The 26,457-nt window shown below is 44.6% G+C and overlaps 1 protein-coding gene across 1 annotated transcript in view; it reads left to right on the forward strand.

The window, feature by feature from the left end:
* CYP4V2 (cytochrome P450 family 4 subfamily V member 2) overlaps positions 1-26,457 on the forward strand; it is a gene marked incomplete at its 3' end in the record, with an annotated part of 234,682 nt that overhangs the window by 79,010 nt on the left and 129,215 nt on the right. Inside the window, exons 5-8 of the mRNA XM_082243745.1 lie at positions 9,559-9,628; positions 13,742-13,868; positions 20,158-20,340; positions 25,901-26,003. Of these exons, the coding sequence (XP_082099871.1) occupies positions 9,559-9,628; positions 13,742-13,868; positions 20,158-20,340; positions 25,901-26,003 (483 nt within the window). The remainder of the gene's footprint in view (positions 1-9,558; positions 9,629-13,741; positions 13,869-20,157; positions 20,341-25,900; positions 26,004-26,457) is intronic.

Here is a 26,457-nt window from a genome sequence, read left to right on the forward strand (position 1 = left end):
ATCAAAACTTTACAGTTTGCTTTAAACAATGAGGTGTTTATGTTTGATTTCAAAGCATATTGTGTCATTTTAAACTATTAATCTACTTTAAATGTCTCTCCCATGTCTTGTTCCCATTTGTTCATATAAAACCATTTTTTTGACTTGGAAGTCAGTATATTTTATACAGTATATGTTGGAAGTGTGACCAGTATGTATATCGAGGGACCTACACAAATACTCCATCGAGGTGGAGGTGTTGAGATCAGACGTAGATGTTGTCAAAAAATGTACGATCTGAGAATAATGGAAGATTTCCGAGTTTGGAAGTTGATGTTTTTCTCGTAGGGTTTGCTTTGATAAAATACCCCTATGGTCATACAAATCAGCAATACGTATCAAACCCTTGTTTGTCCACCAGGCAAAAGCTGGAGGGTTGAGAACTGGGGTGAAATCCATATTGCAGACCAAGGAACCCATGGGAGTGTATGGAGTTCTAAATCCGTATGACTTTATTACTCTGTATCATAGATTGAGGCTGGGTTCACACTATTGCGGGTTTTCTCTCTATGGAGCTGGTTCACATATCTCCAGAGCGGCTACAGTGCAAATTGCACAGGAGTCCTGTGCATCTTCTGGTCTGTTTCAGGTCCAAATTCAGCCTAAAATTCAGACTAAAATTGGACCTGAAACGGTGAACAGGGACACACCGAACCCCTGCTGTGAGCCCCTCAGTGCGGCATTGTGAATCCAGCCTCAAGGAAAATGGTAACATCATAGCCAGCGTGTCCTTGGGTCAAGGAAAAGTAGCGAATTAGCTGTGCCAGCTGCACTACATAGAAGTATTTGGCAAAGTCCGGCACTCCCAGACCGCCCCACAGTTTGGGTGTGTATAGTTATTGGACCTTTTTCAATCTGTAAATTCTACACTGTTAAAAGCTAGGAAATTAACCTATCTCAGGTTTTACCATCATACATGAGAGCTTACTTCTCCTTGTGCGTAGCAGGAGGTTTTCACCCCAGAAAGTACTCCGTGGGAAGAATCTTGACCTTTCTGCAATCGTGCCATGATCACCATTTGGCCCTGAGTACCATTAAAGGAAACATTTAAAAACAGATTTTTTTTTCTTTTTTCAAAGACTACTAGCCTTCCTTTTTCTTGGTTAAGGCTTTGGTGCAGGGAGTCTTTCCCACTGTTTTTCTCCACTAGTACAACCAGCAGTGACTCCATGGAATCTAAATTTGATTCGTTCAGCTTTTCAAAAACCACCTTTTGAACCTATCAGGGCTATTCCCCTTCCCATCTCTCTTTGCTGCACCCACACTGCAAGAGTTAACTCTTTTTTTAGACTAGGGGAGAGAAGAAGCACTTTGACTTGCCTGATCCACCGCTCCCCTGCCAGATGACACTCCCCCATGCTTCGGCATCATCTTTTCCAGTATAGGGCTTATGGCCTTGCATTGGTCCTAATGACATCAGGACCTTAGACTAGTGTAGCATAGGGGAGAAAAAACTACAGAGACCAGTCTAATAGGAGGATCAGGTAAGTAAATCTACTTTAACAAGTCCCCTAGATATAAAAGAGCAGTTAACCCATGTGGTGCGGGTGCAGTCACACTGTAAGGGATAACTTTTAAGTTTCCAAGAGCTTGACCTTAAAGGAGAAGAATGGTCAAAATTTTTTGGCCATACTTCACCTATAGATCACAGGAGTCCAGTTTGTTTTGCAGTACTGTGACCCGTTTTAAGCCAACAGCGGGCTAAAGCCTGCTGTCAGCTTACGTCACTCAGCTGGTCCAGGCTCAGGAAAGATCCCAACCATATGGTAGGTATCCACCCAGAAGCCTGAACCAGCACCTGGCTCAGCCTCTCAGCAATATGTTGAGATCCAGCCCCTGCGCCCCCTCCACAGCCAAGGACTCCAGCGAGAGCAGAGAGCCAGTGGCGGAGAGGGAGAACTGAGTGATCAGTGGTGTTTAATCGCTCAGTTCTCGCCGCAGAGCTGCCGGGGGTACAGATGCAGCATCGGATTGAAGTGACTATAAATGTTTGTTATTTTTAAAATGCCAAACTTCTCTTTTAACGAGCCTCAAGAAACAGATTTAATGGTAAGTACACACATTGTGAGATTATTTTTTGCCTTGTGCAAGAAAACCAGAGTCATAACAGAAAATCATGTCATCGTGGTCTGATTTTTGCTTGGTTATTAAACCACAGGAGCCTAGCAGCCATTATGGTAGGTTGTTCAGATTGGAGTAATAAGCTACCTTATTTTTACTTTAGGTGGACAACAAAGAGCTTGATATATGGCACTTGTACTCACCTAAGAATGTAATGTTCTTTTTTTATATTACATGCTGAAAATTTTTTTTCTCTTACGTCCTCCAACAGTCGCCGCCTCTTCATATTCGTCACAATGGGGTTATGACCTTTGCTCCGTAGGAGTAGCTAGGCAACAGAATATGTCAATATTAAGGCTTTTAACATATCCCACCCCCAGGGGGTGGTCCCCTCAGTCAATAACCTCCTACTTCCTGTATCCATACCTCAGTTTCAATGTCTAGCTTGTCAGGAGTAGCTGGATGTCTCTATGCTGGGGCATTTTGTCTCAGCCTTTTATCTTTTTTTGATTTTATTTGAGTTTTTTTCTCTCTCTTTACTTAGCTGTTACTTTTGTCAGCATTAGTTAGTTCTTCTGATGAAGAGGATCATGCGGGCTGGGTCTCGGGCTGACCCCCCTGGGTTGTGGGTCAGTGGCTTCCCAGCCTGCCATCGAGCGTTCAGCCAGGTATTTTTCCTGGCGCAATGAACAACCCATCCCTGTTCGCTGCAGGGATGCTATGGTGAGGTGGCCACCCTTACTGGACGCCTTGCGGTATCGCTCCGCAGTTCTCCTGCGTCCTGGCTGCGACTCTCCCTGTCCCATGTGCAGTGGCTTGATCGCTTGTGCGGGTTCCCCACGCCATTTAGGAGGTAAGTGTATCTGTGTGGGGACCTGTCTGTTTGGAGGGTGTCAGTCTGGGACTGTGTAACCCTGCCCCTGTTCACACTGTTGGACTCCCTATCTGTCTTGGCTGCACTCTATGGAATGCAAGGAGGGGGGCTATACTGCACTGTCTCTGTGTCAGAATGTGTGCTGTTATTTTACTGTGTGACAGGCTGTGTGCTGCGGGGCATGATGTGGATCATGTTGTGCATACTTGAGGCGACCGCTGCTGCGGTCCGCCATTGTTTTTACTATACTGCATGTGTACTGGTATTTCACTGTGGGCGGGAGCGGCGTTTTCGGCGCCAAGCGCCACCATTTTGGCGGCGATCGCTCCGGCCTCATGCTGGCACTGCAGGCGGCCATTTTCTTGTAGCCTCCATAGGCTCTAATAGAGCGCCCTGTATTGCATCACTTCCTCTTCTCCTGGGCGCACCGATCGAGGCAGCAGCAGCAGCGGTGGTCTCTGCAGGTTTTATCCTCTCTGTCCTGAATCCTTGCTTGAGTTTTGTGCTTTTCCCTGTGGGGGTTGGCTTGTGCTGGTGTGTGAGTGTGGTGGGCTGCGCTGACCGCGCTTTTAAAGGACAGTTACCCTTTATTCTCCTGCAATTCTGGACTTGAAGGCTCTGAACCGCTTTGTGCGGGTTCGCAAGTTCCGCATGGAATCCCTGCGGTCGGTGGTGGCTGCCCTGGTTCCGGGGGAATTCATGGCCTCCATCGACTTGAAGGATGCGTATCTTCACATCCCCATTTTCGAGGGTCACCAGAGGTACCTTCGATTCGCCTTTGCGGAGGATCATTACCAATTCGTGGCGCTGCCTTTTGGGCTCGCTTCGGCTCCACGGGTGTTCACCAAGGTGCTGGCACCGGTTCTGGCTTTGTTGAGAGCCCAGGGCATCTCTGTCCTGGGGTATCTGGACGACATCCTGGTTTGGTCGGCGACCAACCAGGGTCTGGTGTCAGACCTGTCCGTCACAATGCAGACTCTGCAGGAGTTTGGGTGGACGATAAACTTTCCAAAATCGACGCTGTGCCCGTCGGTTCGTCTTCCCTACCTGGGAATGATCCTGGACTCTGTTCAGGCGAAGGTCTTTCTGCCGGAAGACAAACTCAGGACTCTTCAGGAAGAAGTCAGGTCCCTCAGGGACGTTCCATGCTCGTCCCTCCGGACGTGCATGCGATGTCTGGGATTGATGGTCTCGGCCTTCGAGGCGATTCCCTTCGCCCGGTTTCACATGCGGGGTCTCCAAGCGGAGATCCTGTCCAGGTGGGACGGGCGTCCGCAATCTCTGGATCTCCAGGTTTCGTTGAGCCATCGTACCAGAGGGGATCTTCTGTGGTGGCTCCAGTCCCCGGCGGTGTCGGGGGGCAAGTCTTTTCGTCCTCTTTTATGGACGGTGGTCACCACGGATGCCAGCCTGTCGGGCTGGGGTGGTGTTCTGGGCGTTCTGTCCGCCCAGGGAACTTGGTCGCAGGAGGAATTCTCCCTTCCGATCAACATTCTGGAATTGCGAGCGATAAATCTCTGCCTTCGGTGTTGAACGGACAGGCTGCAGGGCCGTCCGGTTCGGGTGCAGACGGACAATGCCACGGCGGTGGCCTACATCAACCACCAAGGGGGCACCAGGAGTGCCCGAGCGGCTCGGGAAGTGGCCGACATTCTGTCTTTGGCCGAGACGCACGTCCCGGCGATATCGGCGGTTCACATTCCGGGGGTGGAGAACTGGCAGGTGGATTATCTGAGTCGCCAGTCCCTGGACCAGGGGGAATGGTCCCTCCACCCGGATGTCTTCCAGATGTTGTGTGCGAAGTGGGGTCTTCCGGAGGTAGACCTGTTCGCGTCTCGTCTGAACACCAAGGTGGAAAGGTTCGTGGCAAGGACGCGCGATCCTCGGGCAGACGCGTCAGACGCGTTGGTGGCTCCGTGGCGTCGGTATCGCCTGATGTATGCGTTTCCACCGATTCAGCTGCTGTCCAGGTTCCTTCGCAGGTTGACCTCGGAACCGCACACGGTGGTTCTTGTGGCACCGGACTGGCCTCGCCGGTCCTGGTAAGCAGACCTCGTGAATCTGGCGGTCGACGATCCATGGCGTTTGCCTCTTCGGGAAGATCTTCTGTCTCAAGGACCGATATTCCATCCTGCTTTACAGTCGCTGGCTTTGACGGCCTGGCTGTTGAGACCGAGGTCCTGAAGGTTAGGGGTCTCTCTCCGGAGGTCATTCATACTTTGATCAATGCTAGAAAGGCCTCTTCGGGGAAGATTTACTACCGTACTTGGAAGGCCTACTTTGCCTGGTGTGAGTCCAGGGGGTATTCCCCTCGCTCATATTCGGTTTAGAGAGTGTTGGCTTTCCTTCAAACGGGCGTGGACCAGCGTTTGGCGTTGGCCACGATTAAGGGTCAGATTTCTGCTCTGGCCGTTCTTTTTCAGCGCCCTGTGGCGTCTAATTCTCTGGTTAGCACCTTTGTTCAAGGGGTGCGGCACCTGGTCCCTCCTCGGAGGGAGCCTTTGCCTCCATGGGACTTGAACCTTGTTCTGTCCGTGTTACAACATGCTCCCTTTGAAAAGATCAGGGAGATCTCGTTGCCTCTGTTGTCCAAAAAGGTCGCCTTTTTGGTGGCGATCACTTCGGCTCGCAGAGTTTCGGAGCTGGCAGCTTTGTCGTGCAGGTCTCTGTATCTGGTACTTCACTTGGATAAGGCGGTCTTGCGACCTAATCCTTCTTTTCTCCCGAAAAGGGTTTAGGAATTTCACCTCAATGAGGACATTGTCTTGCCTTCGCTTTGCGCGAAGCCTAAGCATCCGAAGGAGGTGGCCTTGCATTCCTTGGATGTTGTCAGGGCGGTCAGGGTTTACCTGAATTCGACAAAATCCTTTTGCAAGACGGATTCTCTCTTTGTCCTTCCTGAGGGACCTCGGAAGGGCATGGCGGCGTCGGCTTCTACCATCGCCAAATGGATCAGACAGACCATTGAGCAGGCATATGCTTTGAAGGGAAAAGTTCCTCCTATGCCTGTGAAGGCGCACTCTACCAGATCTCTGAGTACGTCTTGGGCCTGTCGTCATGGGGCTTCTGTGGCCCAGGTGTGTAAGGCGGCGACTTGGTCGACCGTTCACACATTCACAAAATTCTACAAGGTGGATGTTCAGGCATCGGCAGATGCTTCCTTTGGCCGCAAGGTTCTTAGTGCGGCGGTTTCTTAGGGCCCTTTGTTTTGGACCCTTGGCTGTTGGGATGTTTTTATCCCTAGGTTATTTGTTTTTTCCTGGGTTGTTGCTCCTGTTGAGCAAGTTTTTTTCATGCTTCCCAGCTGGTTTCCTTCCTTTGGTAAGGTTCCTGCGTTGCCTTGGGCGCGGCTGCGTTTCCCACCCCTCATGTTTGCACTGCTTTGGGACGTCCCCATTGTGACGAATATGAAGAGGCGGCGACTGTCGGAGGACGTAAGAGAAAACGGAATTTTTGTAAAATCTTACCTGTAAAATTCCTTTCTCTGAGTCCTCCGACAGTCGCCGCCCCCGCCCCTCTTTTGGGGTTTGGTTGTATACTCTACTGCTATTCCACTGAAACTGAGGTATGGATACAGGAAGTAGGAGGTTATTGACTGAGGGGACCACCCCCTGGGGGTGGGATATGTTAAAAGCCTTAATATTGACATATTCTGTTGCCTAGCTACTCTTACGGAGCAAAGGTCATAACCCCATTGTGACGAATATGAAGAGGCGGCGACTGTCGGAGGACTCAGAGAAAGGAATTTTACAGGTAAGATTTTACAAAAATTCAGTTTTTTCAGTAAAATTAAATTTTTTTTATATAAAATAGTTTTTTTATTTTATAGGAAGACAAGAAATCATTCACAATACAACATAGAAATATGTGTTTCTCTGTCGCTCATTGACAGACGCAGTCCTCTTTGATTAATATCAAATTGGGTTATACTGCCCTCTACAGGAGTAGGACACCTTAGGGGCAGTCCCAGAGGGTATATCCTCTCACTTCCTGCTACAGGATGTCAGTTTTTTTCTGTCTAGTCAGGATTGTCAGCTTCAGTTATTCCTACTCTAATTAAAGCGAGGAAAGCGACTTCCAGAAAAGTCTATCATCGCACATGGAAGTCTTATATCGCGTGGTGTGAATCCCTTGGGTTCCCTCCACGTTCTTACTCGGTGGCCCGAATATTGGCTTTTCTGCAAAAGGGGGTTGAGCAGAAACTGTCCTTGAGCACTATCATGGGTCAGGTTTCAGCATTAGCAATCTTCTTTCAGAAGCCTCTGGCTACTCATTCCTTGATGCAGAGTTTCATCCAGGGAGTGCGGCACCTGGCTCCGCCGGTGCGCGCACCCTTGCCGCCCTGGGATCTTAATTTGGTGCTGTCAGTTCTTCAGAAACCTCCCTTTGAAAATATCAGGGAGATTCCCTTGCTTACTTTATCCCAGAAGGTGGCCTTTCTGGTGGCTATCACTTCTGCACGCAGGGTGTCAGAACTGGCGGCATTATCCTGTCGTTCCCCATATCTGGTGGTTCATAAGGATAAGGTGGTTCTTTGTCCGAATCCATCCTTCCTTCCTAAAGTGGTTTCAGAGTTTCATCTGAATGAGGATATTGTGTTACCTTCTCTGTGTCCTAAGCCCAGTCATCCTTGGGAGTTTGCATTACACTCCCTGGATGTGGTTCGGGCGATCAGGGTACACTTGACTACTACGAACTTGTTTCATAAGACGGATTCACCTTTTGTGATCATGGATGCCCTAGAAAGGGGTTGCCTGCTTCTGCCGCGACCATCTCCAGATGGATCAGACAGACGGTGGTACAGGCTTTTTCTATTAAGGGTCGGATTCCTCCGTTCCCTGTTAAGGCGCACTCCACTCGGGCGCTTAGTGCTTCCTGGGCCTTCCGCCATCAGGAGTCAGTGGTTCAGGTTTGCAAGGCGACTACCTGGTCGTCGGTTCATACCTTTACAAAATTGTATAAGGTTGATGTGCTGGCATCGGCGGATGCCTCTTTTGGCCGCAAGGTTCCTGCAGGCCGCTGTTTGAGGAGACCGTTGGTCTACCTCAAGGGTTTGTTGGGTTTTTCACTTGGGTCTCATCTTTTTGCTCGATGAGTCCTTAATGCTTCTGGTTGGCTCTGGTTGGGCCTTCTGGATTGGATTTTGATTTCCGTTATCCCACCCCTCATTTGTGGCACTGCTTTGGGACGTCCCAATTTGATATTAATCAAAGAGGACTGCGTCTGTCAATGAGCGACAGAGAAAAATGGATTTTTGTAAGATCTTACCGTAAAATCCTTTTCTCTTAAGCTCATTGACAGACGCAGTACCCGCCCCTCTATTTTTGAGTTGGGTTAAATTCTCTGATACTGCTTTGTGACATAACTGACATCCTGTAGCAGGAAGTGAGAGGATATACCCTCTGGGACTGCCCCTAAGGTGTGGCCAGAACATTTTCTTCTGCCCAGTGTCCTACTCCTGTAGAGGGCAGTATAACCCAATTTGATATTAATCAAAGAGGACTGCGTCTGTCAATGAGCTTAAGAGAAAAGGATTTTACGGTAAGATCTTACAAAAATCCATTTATAGTATATGTCTCCCTAGCATCTGAAACTACTTTGTATGTTTATATTTCAGGCCTGCTGTTTGTTATTATGTACAGCTATAAACTAGGGTAACCAGGTAGATTTCTAAACAGATTTTGACTCTCTGGAAAGGAAGCCTGTAAAACACTGGAGGGGGAGAGAATTTCATAGGGTTTAAATGACATAATAAAATTCACAACATACAAAAATCTTTTAGAAGGGGGGGTTCCTGGCACTTTTCCTTTTCTTTATCCTGATGACTAAGAATAATTGGGGTGATAAAGGGCTCACAGGCTTCTTATAAACAACTGAACAGGTAATCATGTGGTTGATAGACAATCAGCGAGTGTATTGAGCAAAGGATTATTGTGACAGGAGCTTGATTAAATGTTTGCAGTGTGGCAACACATTGTTTACTGTTTGCGGCCAGCCCAGTAATCATGTACAGCAGCAGGAGTCCCCTTTGATCGCCACCATTTTATTTTATAGAAACTCTTTTTGACAAAATATAGAGTATGACCCTCCTTGGCTTTTATCAGGCAAAGATAAAGCTGATCATTTTATTGAATTGTATTTCAACAGCAAACCCACTGTGAGAGACTCAAACTCAAATTGTTTTCACCTTTTTCATCGGAAGTGGATAAGCCCTTCAAAACTGTAGATTGGAGGGTTGCAATAGTAAGTTGCTATGCTGAAAAACTAGAAATATAAATGGAAACCTGTTTGCTGGCAAACTCCTTTTTTTAATTGCCTGGCCTGTTAGGAGTTAGTGCAGTGCTTGCTTTTCTAAAGGTGCTGGTTATGTCACAGGGGGTGACGTTCTATTTTGGGGCAGCTTATATCGAACTATGTCCAGCCCTACACAGGTCACACCATCATACTTCCCCAGGTGTATGCTGTCTACCCCTTGTGCTACTGTCAGCTTTACTAGAGAATGTTAGCATTGCATTGGCTTTGCAATCTCTTAAGAATTTCTGTTGGGAACAAGTAACTAATTTGCAAAAAATTTGTTTTTTTAGAGACGGCTATGGGAACGAAGATTCAAGCACAGAATAACAGTGACTCTGACTACATCAAGGCTATCTATGAGTATGTATTAAACTTGCAGCCTTGGATTGAGATGTAATGTATATTATTAGTGGTAAAATCAGTCAGATAATAACTAAGATGATTATGTAAAGTATATGTAAAACCAAGATCTGGAAATAGAGATTAGCAATACAAGTAGAAGTGTCATTTTGTGAGTCACCGCGGCTCTGGAGAATGTCCAAATTGGGTAATAGCATGATTTAAATAATCAAGTCATCATTTTTGTCACACTGTTTCAATAATATACTTCAGAATACAAAATAGCATATCTTAAGGTATGTTTGCATGTAAAATATTGGGAATAATTATCAAAATCTCAGTAATCAATAATATACAATTTAAAACATGCTAAATCCTAGTTAGAGCTGTTGACCAACTCCCATCACCTTCAGGGCACAATTAACATTAAGGCTGGGTTCACACTGAATTCAGAGCGGCTTGCAGCAGAGGGTCCCCCTGCATTGTTGCAGGTCCAAATTAGGTCCGAATTTTTGACTGAATGCGGACCTGAAACGGACCAGAAGACGCACAGGACTTTTCTGCAAGCTGCTCCGCAGCCGACATGGAGCGTGTGAACTGCCTCCATTGAGAGCTGGGTGCAGTCTCCTGTCATGCGAATTGGATGAGGGGAAACCCTTTTCTCCCTCCTGGAGAAGATAACAGGTCTCCCCCACTTAATCTTGCATTTGACAAATCTCTAGCCCAAAGTTTACTTTCTGGAAGCAGTCTCAACTTAAATATCCTCTTCCTAGAAATCTCTCTATTAAACAAACTTGCTGTATGACATGGTGTCAAATAGCTCATACCAGTGCCACAGTAGGAATGTCAACTGAGCTTGTTTGGATTAGTGCAGTTCCAGCTCATTGTACGTCAAGCCTCAGCAATTGGTGGATGAATATTGGGGTTGATTTAATCAAGGCAAATCTGCTGTGCACTACAAGTGCAGATTGCTGTAGATCTGAGGGGAAAATCTTTAATGACGGAAAGCTCTGCTGATTTCTTTCATCCAATCATGTGCAAGCAAAAATGCTGTTTTTTATTTTCCTTGCATGTCCCAATCAGATCTACAACGATTGCACTACCAAGTGCACTTGCAGTGCACAGTGGATTTGTCTTTTGTAAATAAACCCCATTGTCTTCCTGAGATCCAATCCTCTCTCTGAATCACTATTCCTGCTAAAGACATTCAACTGAGCAAGCCTTACTGTCAATCTTTTTCCAGTGCTACTTGCATTGATTTTGATCCCTACAAAGGATGCAGTGTCACGCAAGTTCTGTTACCCTTACCCTGGAGCTTACATTCTCTTTAAACCCAAAACAGAAAAAACTTCTCATTGTCCAGTACAAACAAGTGTACAGTCTATCCATGCATTCAGAAGGGGACCAACTCCCCACTGGTAACACCTAAATGTGTCCGATACTCCAAAACGAACAGACAGAACCTCAAAACGAAAACCAACAGGTTGTTATTGTCCCTTTCTTCCACAAAAACTTGGCTCCCACCATAACCCAATGAATCAGGGGGTAAAGAGCCAACTTCTTTCTCTTTTTTTATATGTACATCTAAACCAGATCTATTAATCCATCCCTTAATGGGCAGTATTAGTTAACTCCTCCTTCACTGAAGAAAATGGAGGTCACTTCCTCTTAAAATCTCAGTAGGTTTGAAACATTCATGGTAGATTTTATGCTTATTGGTGGCTATGAGTAAGTAAGAACTCTTACAAATATGAGGTCTGTTTAGGATTCACTTTTCAAGAGTTGTCTGTGTTGCCCCACTTTTTAAACTTAGTAAGGTGACAGTTGGACAATGCATGCTTGAAAGTTTGTTTCCCTTAAAAGATACACTAAGCTGGTCATAAACTAGTCATTTTTTTTATTCAACCAGCAGGTAGAGCGAAAGAAAAAGAAACGATTCCCCCTTCCACACACTCAGTTTGGAATGAGAAATACCTTGCGCTAAGCTGTTGTATTCTGACAGAGGCAAGATTTCCCCACCATCAGAATACATACATTATCACTGCCAGCTATAGTTGACAGTGCTGATCGAGAGAAATATTTCCAACAGGCTGGGTATTCACAAGTCGATCGATAGATGGACTTGTGTATAACCAGCTGCCCATACATGGATTGAAATTTGGCCAGTGCCTGCTGAACAGAATTTCAATGTATGGCTGGCTTAAGGCTGGCCCTAGAAGGATGTTTTTTTCGTTTTTTAATGATCAGTGGAGTAGTTCAGAAACAATGTATTTCCCTATCCATGCAAGTAAGGTGGATGGAGGAATCCTCCCCACTGTGCTGCTGTATTCTGACAGCAGGGACTGCTGTCAGAATACACTTCTCATCGCTGTAGCCGCTGATCAAATTAAAATTTTCCAACATTCCCACTCAACAGAGTAATAACGGCCATAGATGGATCAAAGAAACGTACTAACAGTGATACTGACAGTAGCTTCCAGCTCAGAGAGGTTAGGGGTACAGCTGCCCAAAGTCTACATAAACTTTCATTTTAAAGCTGAGTCCACCTTTGGAGCATGTTACATGATACACCAGTATTTGGAGTGTAACATGTTCCATCTCCCTCCCCTCAGTCACTGAGTACTCCCCCTCCATGTGACAGCAGGTGTCCTCCTGCACACAGTTGCTGTCACATTTAAAATCAGTACAGCTGCGTGCGGCTTTGCCCATATTGCAGCATCAGTCATTCACAGGGATCTGCTGCAGCAAACAGCTCGTAGTTCTCAATAAACTACGAGCATGCTGATCAGCGTGCCGATAACCCATTCCTTCAGCTCTCTAAATGGAAGCCCGTACAGAGATACGGACAGAAAGCTGGAAGACATGTCTGCAGGAGCTTGAAACTGCACCTGTGATCCACTGATTGTGGGTACAATGCTTTGCAGGCTTCTGTGGGGAAAAAGAATATATGCACAATTATCTCCTGCAAATAAATGGCCATTTATTATTGTTCCCTTAAAGGTGAACTTACCCATTAAATCTAGATACAGTTGCATCATAACAAAAGGTGTTCATAGTGCTAAAGTTTTTTTATCTTTAAAAGTAGTCACACCCTAGAAAAGCCTGCATGGTGACTGCATGCTGCAAAGCGGGACACTTGCTCTTTGGGGGGAAGCAGTGATCACTTTGCAGAGGTCCGACACACCCATGCCTAAGTCATACAAAGAGTTGTTAAGGCCTAGTTCACACCTATGCATTTTTTAGTGCGTTTTCATTTTTGCAGAAACACACTACAGTCTATTTAACATGGTTTCCTATGGGTCATGTTCACATCTGTGCATTTTAAGGAAAGGGCCAGGGACTTTTTTCTTGAAAAACGCAAAATGCACCTGGAATATGCAAACTGCAACCGGCATAGGTATGAACCAGGCCTTAATCAGCTAAGAACATGGGCTTCACTGATTGCAGAACCATACATTTCACTTATCAGGGGGTGTGTTGAGTCTCTAGAGCGACTGCTGCTCCCTCACAGAGAGCATGGGTCCCACTCTGCAGTTGCTGTCAAGGGACAGGCTTTTCTACTTGGGCTGTAGCTGCTTTAGGTGACAGCTCTAAAACACCAATTAGCTTCCTTATCATCCTGAGGGAACTGTGCTTTCACCCTGGGGCGTGCGCTGGCAGGGCAGTAAAAAAAATCCTGCAAGCAGCATCTTCGGAGCATGTTTGGAGCGCTAAAAAAAGCGCCTCAAAAACGCCCCTCTCAATTGAAATGAATGAGAAGCGCCTGAAAAGCTCTTCAAAAGTGCCTGAAAATGTGTTTTACTGGCAGTTGGGAAGCGCCTCAGTGTGAAAGGGCTCTTTCACTTTTGTTTTGGAGAACCTCCTTTATAGGTGATAAATAAGGTACATTAGTATTTTCAAATCTGCTTTGGAAAAGTTATATTTGTAAATTGGTCAGTTGTTTTCAGCAAGGAGAAGAACAATGTAAAAGCACTTTTAACTCAAGCCTATTGATTTAATTAACCCCAAAGCAAAAGCTATAATCTTACTGGGTGTTGAAAAAAATCAGTATCGAAACCAAATAAATGAGTGAAAGATAATGACACATGCATTGGACTGTCTCACAAATGAACATACACATCTCCTTTTCAATAGAATGAGTGATATGATACACCGTCGGCAGAAGATGCCCTGGTTGTGGCCAGATTTTGTGTACTCGCGCCTGCAAGCTGGAAAGAATCACGATAAAAACCTGAAAATCCTCCACTCATTTACAGATAAAGTAGGTGAATCACAAAAAACAACTTCTATCTCCACCTTGGCTTTCCTAAAGCATTCTGTGGTTACAGCTGTGTGCCCCTAAACACAGAAGTTCATATGAATATTATATATCCATTATGTGAAAAGTCTAGCACATTCACAACTACCTGTAAGTATGTGGACATATTCACATCTGCAAAGCAGCACAGATATTTGACCTATTATGTAAAAGGAGGAAACACAAGACAGTTTTCATTTCTTTTAATTTTAGCAGATTACAGGACAGAAAGTCAGCTTTAAGCTTAAAGCACTGATTTCGGTGGTGGGAGCCCCTCCTCATCCACTGGTGCTGACTCCTGGGTCTTTTAATTTCCTGATCGCCACAAGTGCAGTCCAGATTCTCCTGGTGGCTGCGGTGCCTGGTTTCTGCTAGGTGGTGAGTCTGGTGGTGTCTTCTCTCTCTCTGCTGAGGATCGATTGGGTGATCTGTTACTGGTGACTGGGGGTGCTGCCAGATCGGTGGGGGTTGTCCCATAGCAGTGTTTTTACACCTTTTTTGTGGGGTCCCCTTGGTGACTCATGGAGTCTTTGAAGCACATCTCCCCACCTGATCGCCTCTCTGGGGCTGACCTAAGTGAGTTGCTAGGCGATACCCCTATAAGGAATCCCTTCTTAAGAAGTGGACTGTTCCACCGGCGGTGAACCCTCCAGTTTCCAGATTAAACAAGGCAACCAGGATTCCGGTTGGAGAGTACCCGACTGACAGGAAGGTGGAGGCTGTGGCCCGCAATATGTACACCCCGGCTGGTTCGGGACTGAGGCCTATATTCACCATTGCCCTGGTGTCGCAGATTCTGACCGGATGGGCTAAGCTTTTGCGCTGTGACCTGGAGGGGGAGTAGCTCCCCCCTGCCTTTTCTGAGCTGGTGGACCAGCTGGTCTAGGGGCTGCAGTGTATCTGTGATGCCTCTTTGGATGCAGCCCCCGCTAGTGTCTTTTGGCTCAAATGCTGGTCTGCGGACCAGACCTCTAAAAAGGCATGACTGATCTTCCCTTTCAAGGAGGTCGCCTCAATGACATCATTAAAGGTCTCACAGGGGAGAAGAGTACCTTTCTTCTGCAGGCCTACTAAGGGCAAGAGTCTCCTTCTTGGCTCACAAATTTTTTTCGTCCCTCAGGGTCGACTGACAAGGGTTAACAAAAACACAAAAAAAGGGCGCACCGACCTAGCGCATTATCCTCAATATAGGCTTTATTATTAAGACATAAAAATGGCTACTTGCAAACGCAGGTGAAAATCAATCACATCAAACTCATGAGCTTGAGTCTCAGAAGTAGTCCATACAGGTGTCCATAGTCTCATTAGGATGATGGTTGACGCGTTTCAAGGCATAAGCCTTTTCCTCAGAGCCACTGCCTCGAAACGTGTCAGCCGTCATCCTAATGAGACTATGGACACCTGTATGGACTACTTCTGAGACTCAAGTTCATGAGTTTGATGTGATTGATTTTCACCTGCATTTGTGAGTAGCCATTTTTATGTTTTAATAATAAAGCCTATATTGAGGATAATGCGCTAGGTCAGTGCGCCCTTTTTTTGTGTTTTTGTTTTCAGTATTGTTGGACTGCCCCAAGTCCTTTAGGACAGCAAGACCTTAGCCATCCGAGACGCCATTTATAAAGTCTAGTTGGAAAAGCAGTTGGGGAAGCCTTGTCTTCTGAGCGCAGGAGAAAGATGGTTCATTCACCATATTGTGTTTCGACTGACAAGGGATCAAAGCCCTTCAGGGCCTCCTCTGGAGGACCCAAGCAAACTTGGTCTGGCAAGTTGAGAGTGGGCTTCTCCAGACGCCTGGACAGGGCCCCTTCAGCATGAAGGTGCGCCCTCATCCGTATCGGGGGTGGGGGGGAGGTCTTCGCTGGTTCCCAGACCTGTGGACTCCCCTGGTACAAGACAAGTGGGTCCACGAGGTCATTCGGTCCCGCTACAAGATCGAGTTTCATTCCTACCCTCTGGTATGGTTCTTCCTTTCAACGTGCGACTGTTCCCGGGGGCGGTGCAAGACCTTTTAATTTAAAGGGTGATAGTCCCAGTTCCGACTTTGGAAAGTTTTCAAGGGTTTTACTCAAACCTGTTTACAGTCCCCAGAAAGGAAGACAAGGTGGGTCCAATTCTGTACCTAAAAGCCCTGAAGTGCTTTGTGCAGGTGCAGAAGTTCAGAATGGAGTCCATTTGCACGGTGGTAGCTTCCCTGCAGCAGGGGGATTTTCTTGCCTTCATCGACATCAAGGCCGCTTACATTCACATTTCAATATGTGTCAGTCTCCAGCGCTTCCTCCGCTTTGCCGTTGGAGAGGAGCAATATCAGTTTGTGGCGTTACCCTTTGGTCTCGCCTCTGCTCCTCGGGTCTTCACGAAAGTGTTGGCCCCCGTGCTAGCATTGTTACGCCAATGGGGGATCGCGGTACTGGGCTACTTGGACAACCTATTTCTGTGAGCAGAGTCTCCTACTGCTCTGGTGGAAAACCTGGAAAACACCATATGAGCGTCAGGGAGTTGGAGCTGTATTCTGAATTTTCAGATGTCTGCTCTGGTTCTGTCCACAAAGCTGGACTATCTGGGTCTGACTTTGGACTTGGCCTTAGCCAGAGTACGCGTTCCTCTGGACAAACTTCAGAAACTGCAGGCTGCAATTCATCTCCTGCTGTCCAGCAGATGGTCATCCCTCTGGACTTGCAAGTAGGTGCTGGGCTTGATGGTGTCTACCTTCGGAATGGTTCAGTTTGCACAGTTCCATACGAGGTCCTGGCAAGGGAGATTCTGGCCAAATGGGACAAGAATCCGCAGTCCCCAGATAATCAGATCCGGCTGAGTCAGGGAATAAAAGAGTCCCTATACTGGTGGCTTTGTTCTTCGGCACTCAGCCGGTGGATCTGTTGGCTCAACAGAAAGGTGCAGAGGTTTGTGGCTTGGTCACAGGATCCTCTGGCGGACGCCACAGATGCGCTGGTGGCCCCGTGGGGTCAGTATCGTCTGTTTTACGCCTTCCCTCCTCTCAAGCTGCTGCCAAGATTTCTACGCAGGATCGAGGCAGAAGGAATTTCAGTCATCTTAGTGGCCCTGGACTGGCCTCGCCGGGCTTGGTATGCCAATCTGGTGTGGCTGGTCATCGGCGTTCTTTGGAAGCTTCCTCTCAGAGAGGATCTGCTGTCCCAAGGACCAATCTTCCATCCTCTTTACAGTCGCTGAATTTGAAGGTTTGGCTGTTGACTGCCAGGCGCTGATGGATAGAGGTCGGTGATTCCAACGCTGTTAAAGGTTAGGAAGATCTACCATCGTATGTGGAAGTCGTACATTGTGTGGTGTAAATCTCTTGGGATTTATTCTTGCTCTTTTCTGGTGGCTCGGATCTTGACCTTCCTTCAATGGGGGGGTTGAGCAGAAACTGGTCTTGAGTACTATCAAGAGTCAGGTGTCAGCCTTAGCGGTCTTCTTTCAACAGCCCTTGGCCACACACTCCCTGGTACATACTTTTCTTCAAGGAGTTAGGCACTTGACCCCTCCAGTGCTGCCTCTGTTGCCGCCTTGGGACCTCAATTTGGTGTTCTCGGTCTTCCAGAAGAAGCCTCCTTTTGTGAACCGGGAGATTCCCCTGCTTACGCTGTCTCAGAAGGTTGCCTTTTTGGTGCCTATCACCTCTGCGTGCAGGGTGTCGGAATTGGTGGCGTTATCCTGTTGTTCACCTTATATGGTGGTTCACAGAGGTAAGGTGTTTCTTCGCCTCTGTCAGTCATTCCTTCCTCAGATTGTCTCTGTCTCTGATTTTCATTTGAATGAAGACATTGTGTTGCCTTCTCTGTGTCCCAGGCCAAAACATCCGAAGGAAATTGCTTTGCATGCCTTGGATGTAGTCTGGGCAATTAGGGTGTACTTGGCAGCTACGGAGTCATTTAGGAAGTCACACTTACTATTTGTGTTCACGGATGGGCCTTGGAAAGGCTTGTCTGCTTCCTCTGCAACCATTTCCAGATGGATCAGACAGATGGTGGATTCAGGTCTATTCCATCAAGGGTCAGGTTCTTTCCTTTCCCTGTCAAGGCGCATTCTACTCCTAGGGACTGCCTTCTGCCTTCTGGGCCTTTTGTCATCAGGCGTCAGTGATGCAGGTTTGCAAGACGGCTACCTGGTCGTTGGTTCACACTTTCACAAAGTTCTATAAAGTGGATGTGTTGGCATCTGCGGATGCTTCCTTTGGCCGCAAGGTTTTGTAGGCCGCTGTTTAGAGGACCTGGTCCTCTTTGAGGGTGTATTGTTTTTTTTCAGGTGAGCTCCAGTTGTTTTGGTTGAGCTCCTGTTTACCTGGTTGGCTATAGTTAGACTTGGGAGTTTCTTTTTCGCTGTTCCCACCCCTCATGTTTAACACTGCTTTGGGACGTCCCCATGGTTAAGAAGATCAGGAGCTGTGTCTGTCAATGAACGAAAGAGAAAATGGGATTTTTGACTTACCGTAAAATCCTTTTCTCTGATGTTCATTGACAGACACAGCACCCACCCCTCTGTGGAGTAACTCTTCTGACACTGCTTGTAACAAAACTGAGTACCTATAGCAGAGAGAGGGAGTATACGCCTATGGGACTGCCCATAGGCGTAGCCAGACTTTTTTCTGCCCAGTGTCCTACTCCTGTAGGGGGCAGTATAACCCAATGGTTAAGAAGAACAGGAGCTGTGTCCGTCAATAAACATCAGAGAAATTAATTTTACGGTAAGTCAAAAATCCCATTTTATTTTTTCCCCTAATCCTTTATAAGAGACAGCAAGGATACAGACTTAACAGTTGGAATTATTATATATTACATAAGTTTGAGGAAAACTGTCACTTATGATATCAGGCCTTCTGAAATGTGTATATGTTCAGCATTTGTCATCACTGAAAATAGTAGATATAAAACATACAATCCAAAAAGTATCCATTAAAGTTAGACCAAAGGGAAACATAGATACAAGTGGGCACATGCGAGGAGTATGTATGTGTGGTTTTGTTGAGAAGTGTTTTATTGCTGTTGTAAAGAGTATCCTGAAGTTTTGTTGTATTTATACAATGACAATAAAGTATAACTTATCTTATCTTATCGTATAAATGTTGTGATATACTTGCTAGATGTTTGTTTTTTCAACTGGAGAAACCGAACACGTAAAGCAGATACAAATGGGAATAAATTGGGGAGTAAGGGTATCAGCTAAGGGGAAACCATGTGGACAAGGTCTCAAAGTGGGTGTGTTTCACAATAGGGAAAAGTAAAGGGGGAAGAGGGAAGGTGAAGCTCGAAATGGGAGAATAGAAGACATTAGAAATAAAGGGGAAGAAGCTTGTGAGGATAAAAAGAAGGGAAAGGGGAGAGAGAAAGAAAATTAGGGGAAGGAAGGGAATGAAGTCCAACTTAGGGGACTGGATTTAAAGTGGTTCTAATGGTAGAAGGTTTTTTTCCCTAATGCATTCTATGCATTAGGGTAAAAAAACCTTCTTTGTGAAGCTCTCCCCCAGTCCCCACTTACTTGAGCCCAGCGTTGTGTCTGAGAGTGGAATCACTGCTCTCTCTCACTCCTCACTGACTCTGAGGCAGCAGTGGGAGCCTTTAGCTCCTGCTGCTGTCACAGCCAGTGAGGAGGGAGCAGGCCGAGCTGCACTGTGTATTTCAATGGACACACAGAGCACAGCTTGTGAATGAGCCTGCATGAGTGCCCCCGTAGCAAGCACCTTTCTGCAGGGGAGCACTCAGAAAGGGGAGGGAGCCAGGAGCACCAAGAAGAGGAGAATCGGGGGTTGCTGTGTGCAGAACCATTGCACAGAAGTGTATAAAGTATACCATGTTTGTTATTTTTAAAAATATGTATGTTTTTTCTCTTTACAATCATTTTAAACAAAAATAGGCATAAAAGAGAGGTAGTGACAAGTGTTATAGAGAACAAACCCTACTCACTCATCCCCAGCTAACAAACCTTTCCCTTCCTCCGAGAACATGAACATGTGCAGAGCCAACAAGTTTTAGGGAATGTGACAAGAGTAATTTGTTTGTGAATTGATCAAGTCTTCCATCCTTCTTACATTTTTTCCACTTTTTTAAACCACATCTGGATGTACAGAGGGGAATCTTTTCACCAGCAGTCAGGAATACAAGCCTTAGCCAAACTTATCAGATGTGTAGTGATCAATTTTTGATATATTTTTGTGGGAATTGCACTGTGATGGAGGAGTAAAAAGCAGGTGTTTTTAGATGTTTAAAAACATTGGTTTATGTTTGCTTATTCACAGACCATTTTAGAAAGAGCCCAAGAATTAAAAAATGCTGAAGCATCCACCAATAGTAGTGCAGAATTGAAGAAACCCAAAAAGAGAAGTGCCTTCTTGGATATGCTCCTCAAAGCGACAGATGATGCTGGTAATACTTTGAGCTACAAGGACATCCGTGAAGAAGTTGACACCTTCATGTTTGAGGTAGCTTACTTACTTGCCATCTTTTGACCCTGAATAGTTACCTTTCTTCCTGGGCTGTTGGAATGGATTTTTTTTTTGCGCTGCTGAATACGGAAGTTTAATTGTATTGGTTTTATGCACTTTGTTCTATACAGGCACAAAATTACAAAATAATCATCTTGCACGAGTTTAAAAGTTTACCTAGAGGTCCCTTTGACTTTAAACCACACCCACTTTAGGACATCCACATATATTTTTTGCCATTCTGTACCAATTTGCATGATATGTGCTAAAAACACTTGGAATTTTGGTTAAAAAACATTTTTAAAATGTATGTGTAAGCAAAATACACAAATGCTAATATTTGTTTTTAAAATTGCTGCAAATACTGAAACATATCAGATGATCCTCAAGCAATAAATTGGGGGAGCAAACCCTGAACATGTATATCTAAAGCCGGTGCAGCTATGAACCAAGCGACATGTATATTAAAAAAGAATAGCGCACACATGCAAAAGAAATGACTATCAAATATGGAGACAATCCATAAATAAAAATGGGGATTTAGTCCCACCATATGGCCATATCGTGCTCAAGCCCACCACTACGTCAAATTACCCCATTATCAGTGGGTCCTACACTATCCATAAAAAAGGGGTGAATCCAACCTCTCTAACCCTTGGAGACAACACTCCTTGCTGGGAGAGATGTGCTAATGCACTACAAGGGACTCCTCCTATATCTACTTGATAGTGGACACTGATAGAGTACAGATGTGTGTGGGGGGTGGGGTGCTCAACCTCAGAAATCTGGTCAGACCGAATACATAATAAACAAGCAAAAAATTGGGGGAGCAAACCCTGAACATGTATATCTAAAGCCGGTGCAGCTATGAACCAATCAAAATGTATTATATATCAGATGATCCTGCCAGGAATGCAGAAAGCTCCAAATTCCTATAGCAGGCTGACAACACTGTCACTATTGCACAGAAATAGTGGTCAGGGAAAAGAAACGGCAGAGAACAAGCGCTTAAATTTCTAAAAATCAAGAGAAGGTGATGTGCAGTGTAGTGCAGGAGGGAAGAGCTCAGGCAAAGCTGACAACAGTGTTGTATAGGTAGAGAATGTGGTGAAATTTCTCTTTGCAAAGAATTGCAATTTCCCTGAAAAGTGAATAGTCTAAAAGTATACAGTCATGGCCAAAAATATTGACACCCCTGAATTTCTGTCAAATAATGCACAACTTCGTCCAGAAAATGTTTGCAATTACAAATGTTTAGGCATTCTCATGTTTATATCTTTTGTTTGTATCAGTATGACACAACAAATAGAGAAACAAAAAATCAAATCTGACACATTCCAATGCAAAACTCCAAAAATGGACTGGACAAAATTATTGGCACCTTCTCAAATTTGTAAAAACGAATTGCATTTCAAATTTGTGATGCTCCTGTAATTTGTAATTAAACTCACCTATATCAATTAAAATCTGCTGAAAATATAGAAATCACACTGGCAACCAGATAAAATGGTGAAAAATTGAATCAACCTTTCTGTTGTGTTTCTCTGTGTGCCACATGGAGCATGGAGAAGAAAAAGAACAGCATAAAATTGTGTGAGGATTTGAGAATAAAAAGTATTTAATACCATGAACAAAGCTCAACGTTTACAAGTCCATCTCCAGAGATCTTAATGTTCCCGTGTCCACTGTGCGTAACCTTGTCAATAAGTTTACAGCCCGTGGCACTATAGCAAATCTCTCTGGACGTGGACGAAAGAGAACAATTGATCAGAGTTTGCCAAAACTTACCTGAGAAAACCAAAACCCTTTTGGGAAAATGTGCTGTTGACAAACAAAACAAAATTACAGCTTTTTGGTAAAGCCCATCATTCTGTTTTCAGAAAAAAGAAATTAGTCCTTTAACCTCCCTGGCGGTATGATTCTGTTAGGAATTATGTACCAAAAGCGGTACAATTTTTTGCATGGAAATTTGGCATTATGTATTATAGGCCTACAATTCTTAGTAATTACTGACTTAAACCTGACCAAAACAAGACTCTAGTAGACATCCCAGATGTGATAAATTTGAAACACAAACGCATGAATTATAATCTAATCAATAATATAATTGTAATATATAATATAATATATATATATATATATATATATATATATATATATATATATAATAAAATTATATTATTGATTAGATTATAATTCATGCGTCATATATATTATATATATATATATATATATGTGTGTATGTATATATATATATATATGTGTGTGTGTATATATATATATATATATATATATATATATATATATATATACTGTATGTACACACACATATATATATATATATATATATATATATATATATATATATATATATATATATATATATATATATATATAAATGTTATGTGTTTGTGTTTTGTGCAACGTTTGAATTTCCCTCCCAGTTCCGCTCCCATGCAGCATTGCTGCTGCAGGGAACTAAACCAGGAAGTCATCACACCGACGGACGAGCGGCGGGGATCTCGGCTGGCGATCACAGCAATGGGAGATCATCGCTGGATCGCCAGGAGAAGGTAAGGGACAGCGCTGCACGCTCTGCACATCTACCCCGAGCGTGACTCGGGGATACCGATCCTAGCATAAAAAATCCACCCGAGTCACGCTCGGGGATACCGCTAAGGGGGTTAAAGAAAAGAATACAGTCAAACATGGTTGAGGTTCACTGATGTTTTTGGGTTGCTTTGCTGATTCAGGCACTGGATGTCTTGATTACCAAAGAATTCTGGGGTGCAAATGTAGGGCCCAGTGTCACAAAGTTGAGTCTCCATCAGAGGGCATGCATGGGTTTTACAGCAAGACAATGACCCAAAGCACACGTCAAAAAGCATCCAGAAATGGTTTTAGGACAAAGCGCCGGAGAGTACTGAACTGGCCAGTAATGAGTCCAGATCTAAATCCCATAAAGTAGGGATATGCAAACCGTGGCCTTCCAGCTGTTGCAAAACTACAAGTCCCATCATGTCTTTGCCTCTGGGTGTCATGCTTTTGGCTGTTAGAGTCTTGCTATGCCTCATGGGACCTGTAATTCTGCAACAGCTGGAGGGCCATGGCCCTGCCGTACAGTGCCTGTGGAGAGATCTAAAAATGGCAGTTGGGAAAAGGAAGCCTTCCAATCTGTGAGACCTGGAGCAGATGGCAATAGAACAGTAGTAGAATTCCATTAGAGAGGTGTAAGACACTCATTGATGGTTACAGGAAGCGATTGATTTCATTTTTTTTCTTTCCAACGGTTGTGTGTTATCAAAAATTTAATTGGGGGGAGGGGCAATCATTTTGTCCAGTCCATTTTTGGAGTTTTGCATGGAATGTGTCAGATTTGGCTTTTTGTTTATCCACTTCTTTGTGTCATACCAATACAAAATAAAATAATTAAACATGAGCATGCCTAAAAAAATTGTAATTACAGTAAGTTTCTAGACAAAGTGTTGCATTATCTGACAGAAATGCAGGGGTTCTAATATTTTTGGCCATGACTGTATATCTGTCTTCCCCTGCTTGTAGGTACTTTGGTCTGCTACACCAGCAGCAATACTTTGCCACTTGCCTGCTACTAGGCGTCACTGTGCTGCGATGATGCAATGCTACAGTTTTAGGCTTCTTTCACACGGCGCTCAGTTTTTTTCCTCCGCTGCGGCACTTTTTTTTTTTTTTTTTCACGAACACGGATGACACTTGTGTCATCCGGTCCATATGTCCGCATATCATCCCATCCATTTGCGGATGATATACGGACATAATGTATGTCTATGGGATTGCGGATGTCAGCGGATGACACCGCTGATATCCGATTTTGCGTCCGTTCCGTTTTTTAAACGAAAGAAAAAATAGGGTTCTGTTCCGTTCCAAAAAACGGAACAGAACTGAAAGGACACAAATCGGATGTCAGCAGATGGTCATCCGCTGACATCCGCAATCCCATTGACATACATTATGTCCGTATATCATCCGCAAACGGATGGGGTGATATACGGACATACGGAGCGCCGGTGTGAAAGGGGCCTTATGGCTTACTTGTTTTAGAAATTTTCAAACAAGTCAGCACTGGCAGCTCCCATATTTCTATGGAGACAAGTTTCTCTAAATAAATATGAAGCTTTAAATGCCTTCTCTTTTCTTCCTGTCAAAAATTTTTCATAATGATAATATTGCTACAATCAGCGCAAACAGATTCCTAACATACAAATGCCAGCTGAACACTAAAAGGGAAATCACCCATACCTCAAACATAAATACAATATAAAACAGTGCAGCGCAATAACATTTCTAGAAATATTTCTAAAATTAAGTTGGTAAAGAAAAGTTCAAAACTGGTCATAGCCCATAGCTGCTAAGTCAGTGCAGCAAGAGCAGAGCACAAGCTTGTGGGAACACAGGTACCAGCAGACCTACAGCAGCAAAAGGACCTGTTAACTTTGGGAACCTGATTCAAGTTATCCCAGGAGGAGTAAAAATCCCTATTTTTAGCCCGGTTAATTTGATGAAGTGGGAGTCCGTTGCCTCTGGAGTTACCCTTAAGGCCCCTTTCACACGGCTCCGTTCCATCGATGGAGCCGTGCTGCTCAGCGGGGGATTGATCTGCCAATCCCCCGCTGAGCAGGTGGATGAAAGCTCCATCTCTGCTCTTTGTGCGGAGATGGAGGTGTCAGATCCCCGATCTCCTCTATGGGGGATTCGGATGAGAACGGACCGCATGTCCGTTCTCATCCGATCCGCCAGACGGATGGAAAATAGGGTTTCCATCTGTCCGGATTTGACTGACAGGATGGGTTCAGATGTCAGCGGACGGCCAGGATCGGTTCGGATGTCAGCGGACGGACAGGATCGGATCCGATGACAGAAGACATGTCTCCGCTGACATCCAATGCAACATAGAGATGCATGGGGCATCCATTCAGATCCACCTGAAAAACTGACAGGCGGATCTTAACGGTCCACAAGTGTGAAAGGGGCCTTATGGGAAAGTTTGTTTGACCTGCTGGAAACACATAGGTCATGGATCTCAGATGAGCACAGTGTGTTTTCACTGGTTAAGGTTCTGTCACCTGGAATAATCAACTTCTTCCTTTTCTCACACTGAATTGGATTACGTACTTGGATCCTCTGGGCATTTTGGACTTTTCTTTACCAACTTAATTTTAGAAATGTTATTGCGCTGCACTGTTTTATGTTGAATTTTTCATAATAAACAGACATACAGAGTGTGTATATTTTTTGTTGTTAAAGGCATTCATAGAAAATAGAAAAAGATCATTTTAGCTACTGGCTGCTAATTACATGTTCTCATTTCAAAAATACTGCAGCATACTGATTTTTTTTTGTTTGTTTAATGATTTAAATTTTTGAATAACTTCAACATTTTTTTTCAATATATTTCACTATGCTGGACAAACAGCTGTCACAAAGTATTGCACGTGCTTTATATACTAAATGTACTAATATTTCAGTTATATTATACAGTATTAATGACACAATGTATTAACAGAAATTTAATCTTTAGGGTCATGATACAACTGCTGCTGCTCTAAACTGGTCCTTATTTTTATTGGGATCCCACCCAGAAATCCAGGCAAAAGTGCATAAAGAGCTGGATGAGACTTTTGGTAAGACCTGCAATAATGTAAGGATGACAGCATGGCTCATAGCAGCTTAAATATTCCAGAAGCAGTATAGCAAGAACGCTGCTATTAGAAACACTAACACATGTAGTGGAATTAGTTTCCAAATTAGACATGGGCACCTGCGGGTGGGGATATTGTACTATGAATTTATTTTTATCTCAAATAAAAATAATCAGCACTTTTTGTTTTCTCAAGACCTCTAACTTCTGCTTAGGCAATTTTTCATCATGTGCTCAGTTTGAACCACCCAAATCCTTTTAGATAGCTGATGAGATTATAGCAAATAGTCAGATTTACTTTCTTTTCTATTATTTGATATTTTCATGAACTTTGTTCAATGGCCACTGTGAACCAGTCAAACATCTGGTACATAAGCAAGTCAACCAGTTTAAGAATAACCTAAAAAAATGCCCCTTATAAACTGATTTTCACTATA

The sequence above is a fragment of the Pelophylax lessonae genome (genome assembly GCF_965119305.1).
Source record: "Pelophylax lessonae genome assembly, chromosome: 1".
Classification (NCBI taxonomy): Eukaryota; Metazoa; Chordata; class Amphibia; order Anura; family Ranidae; genus Pelophylax; species Pelophylax lessonae.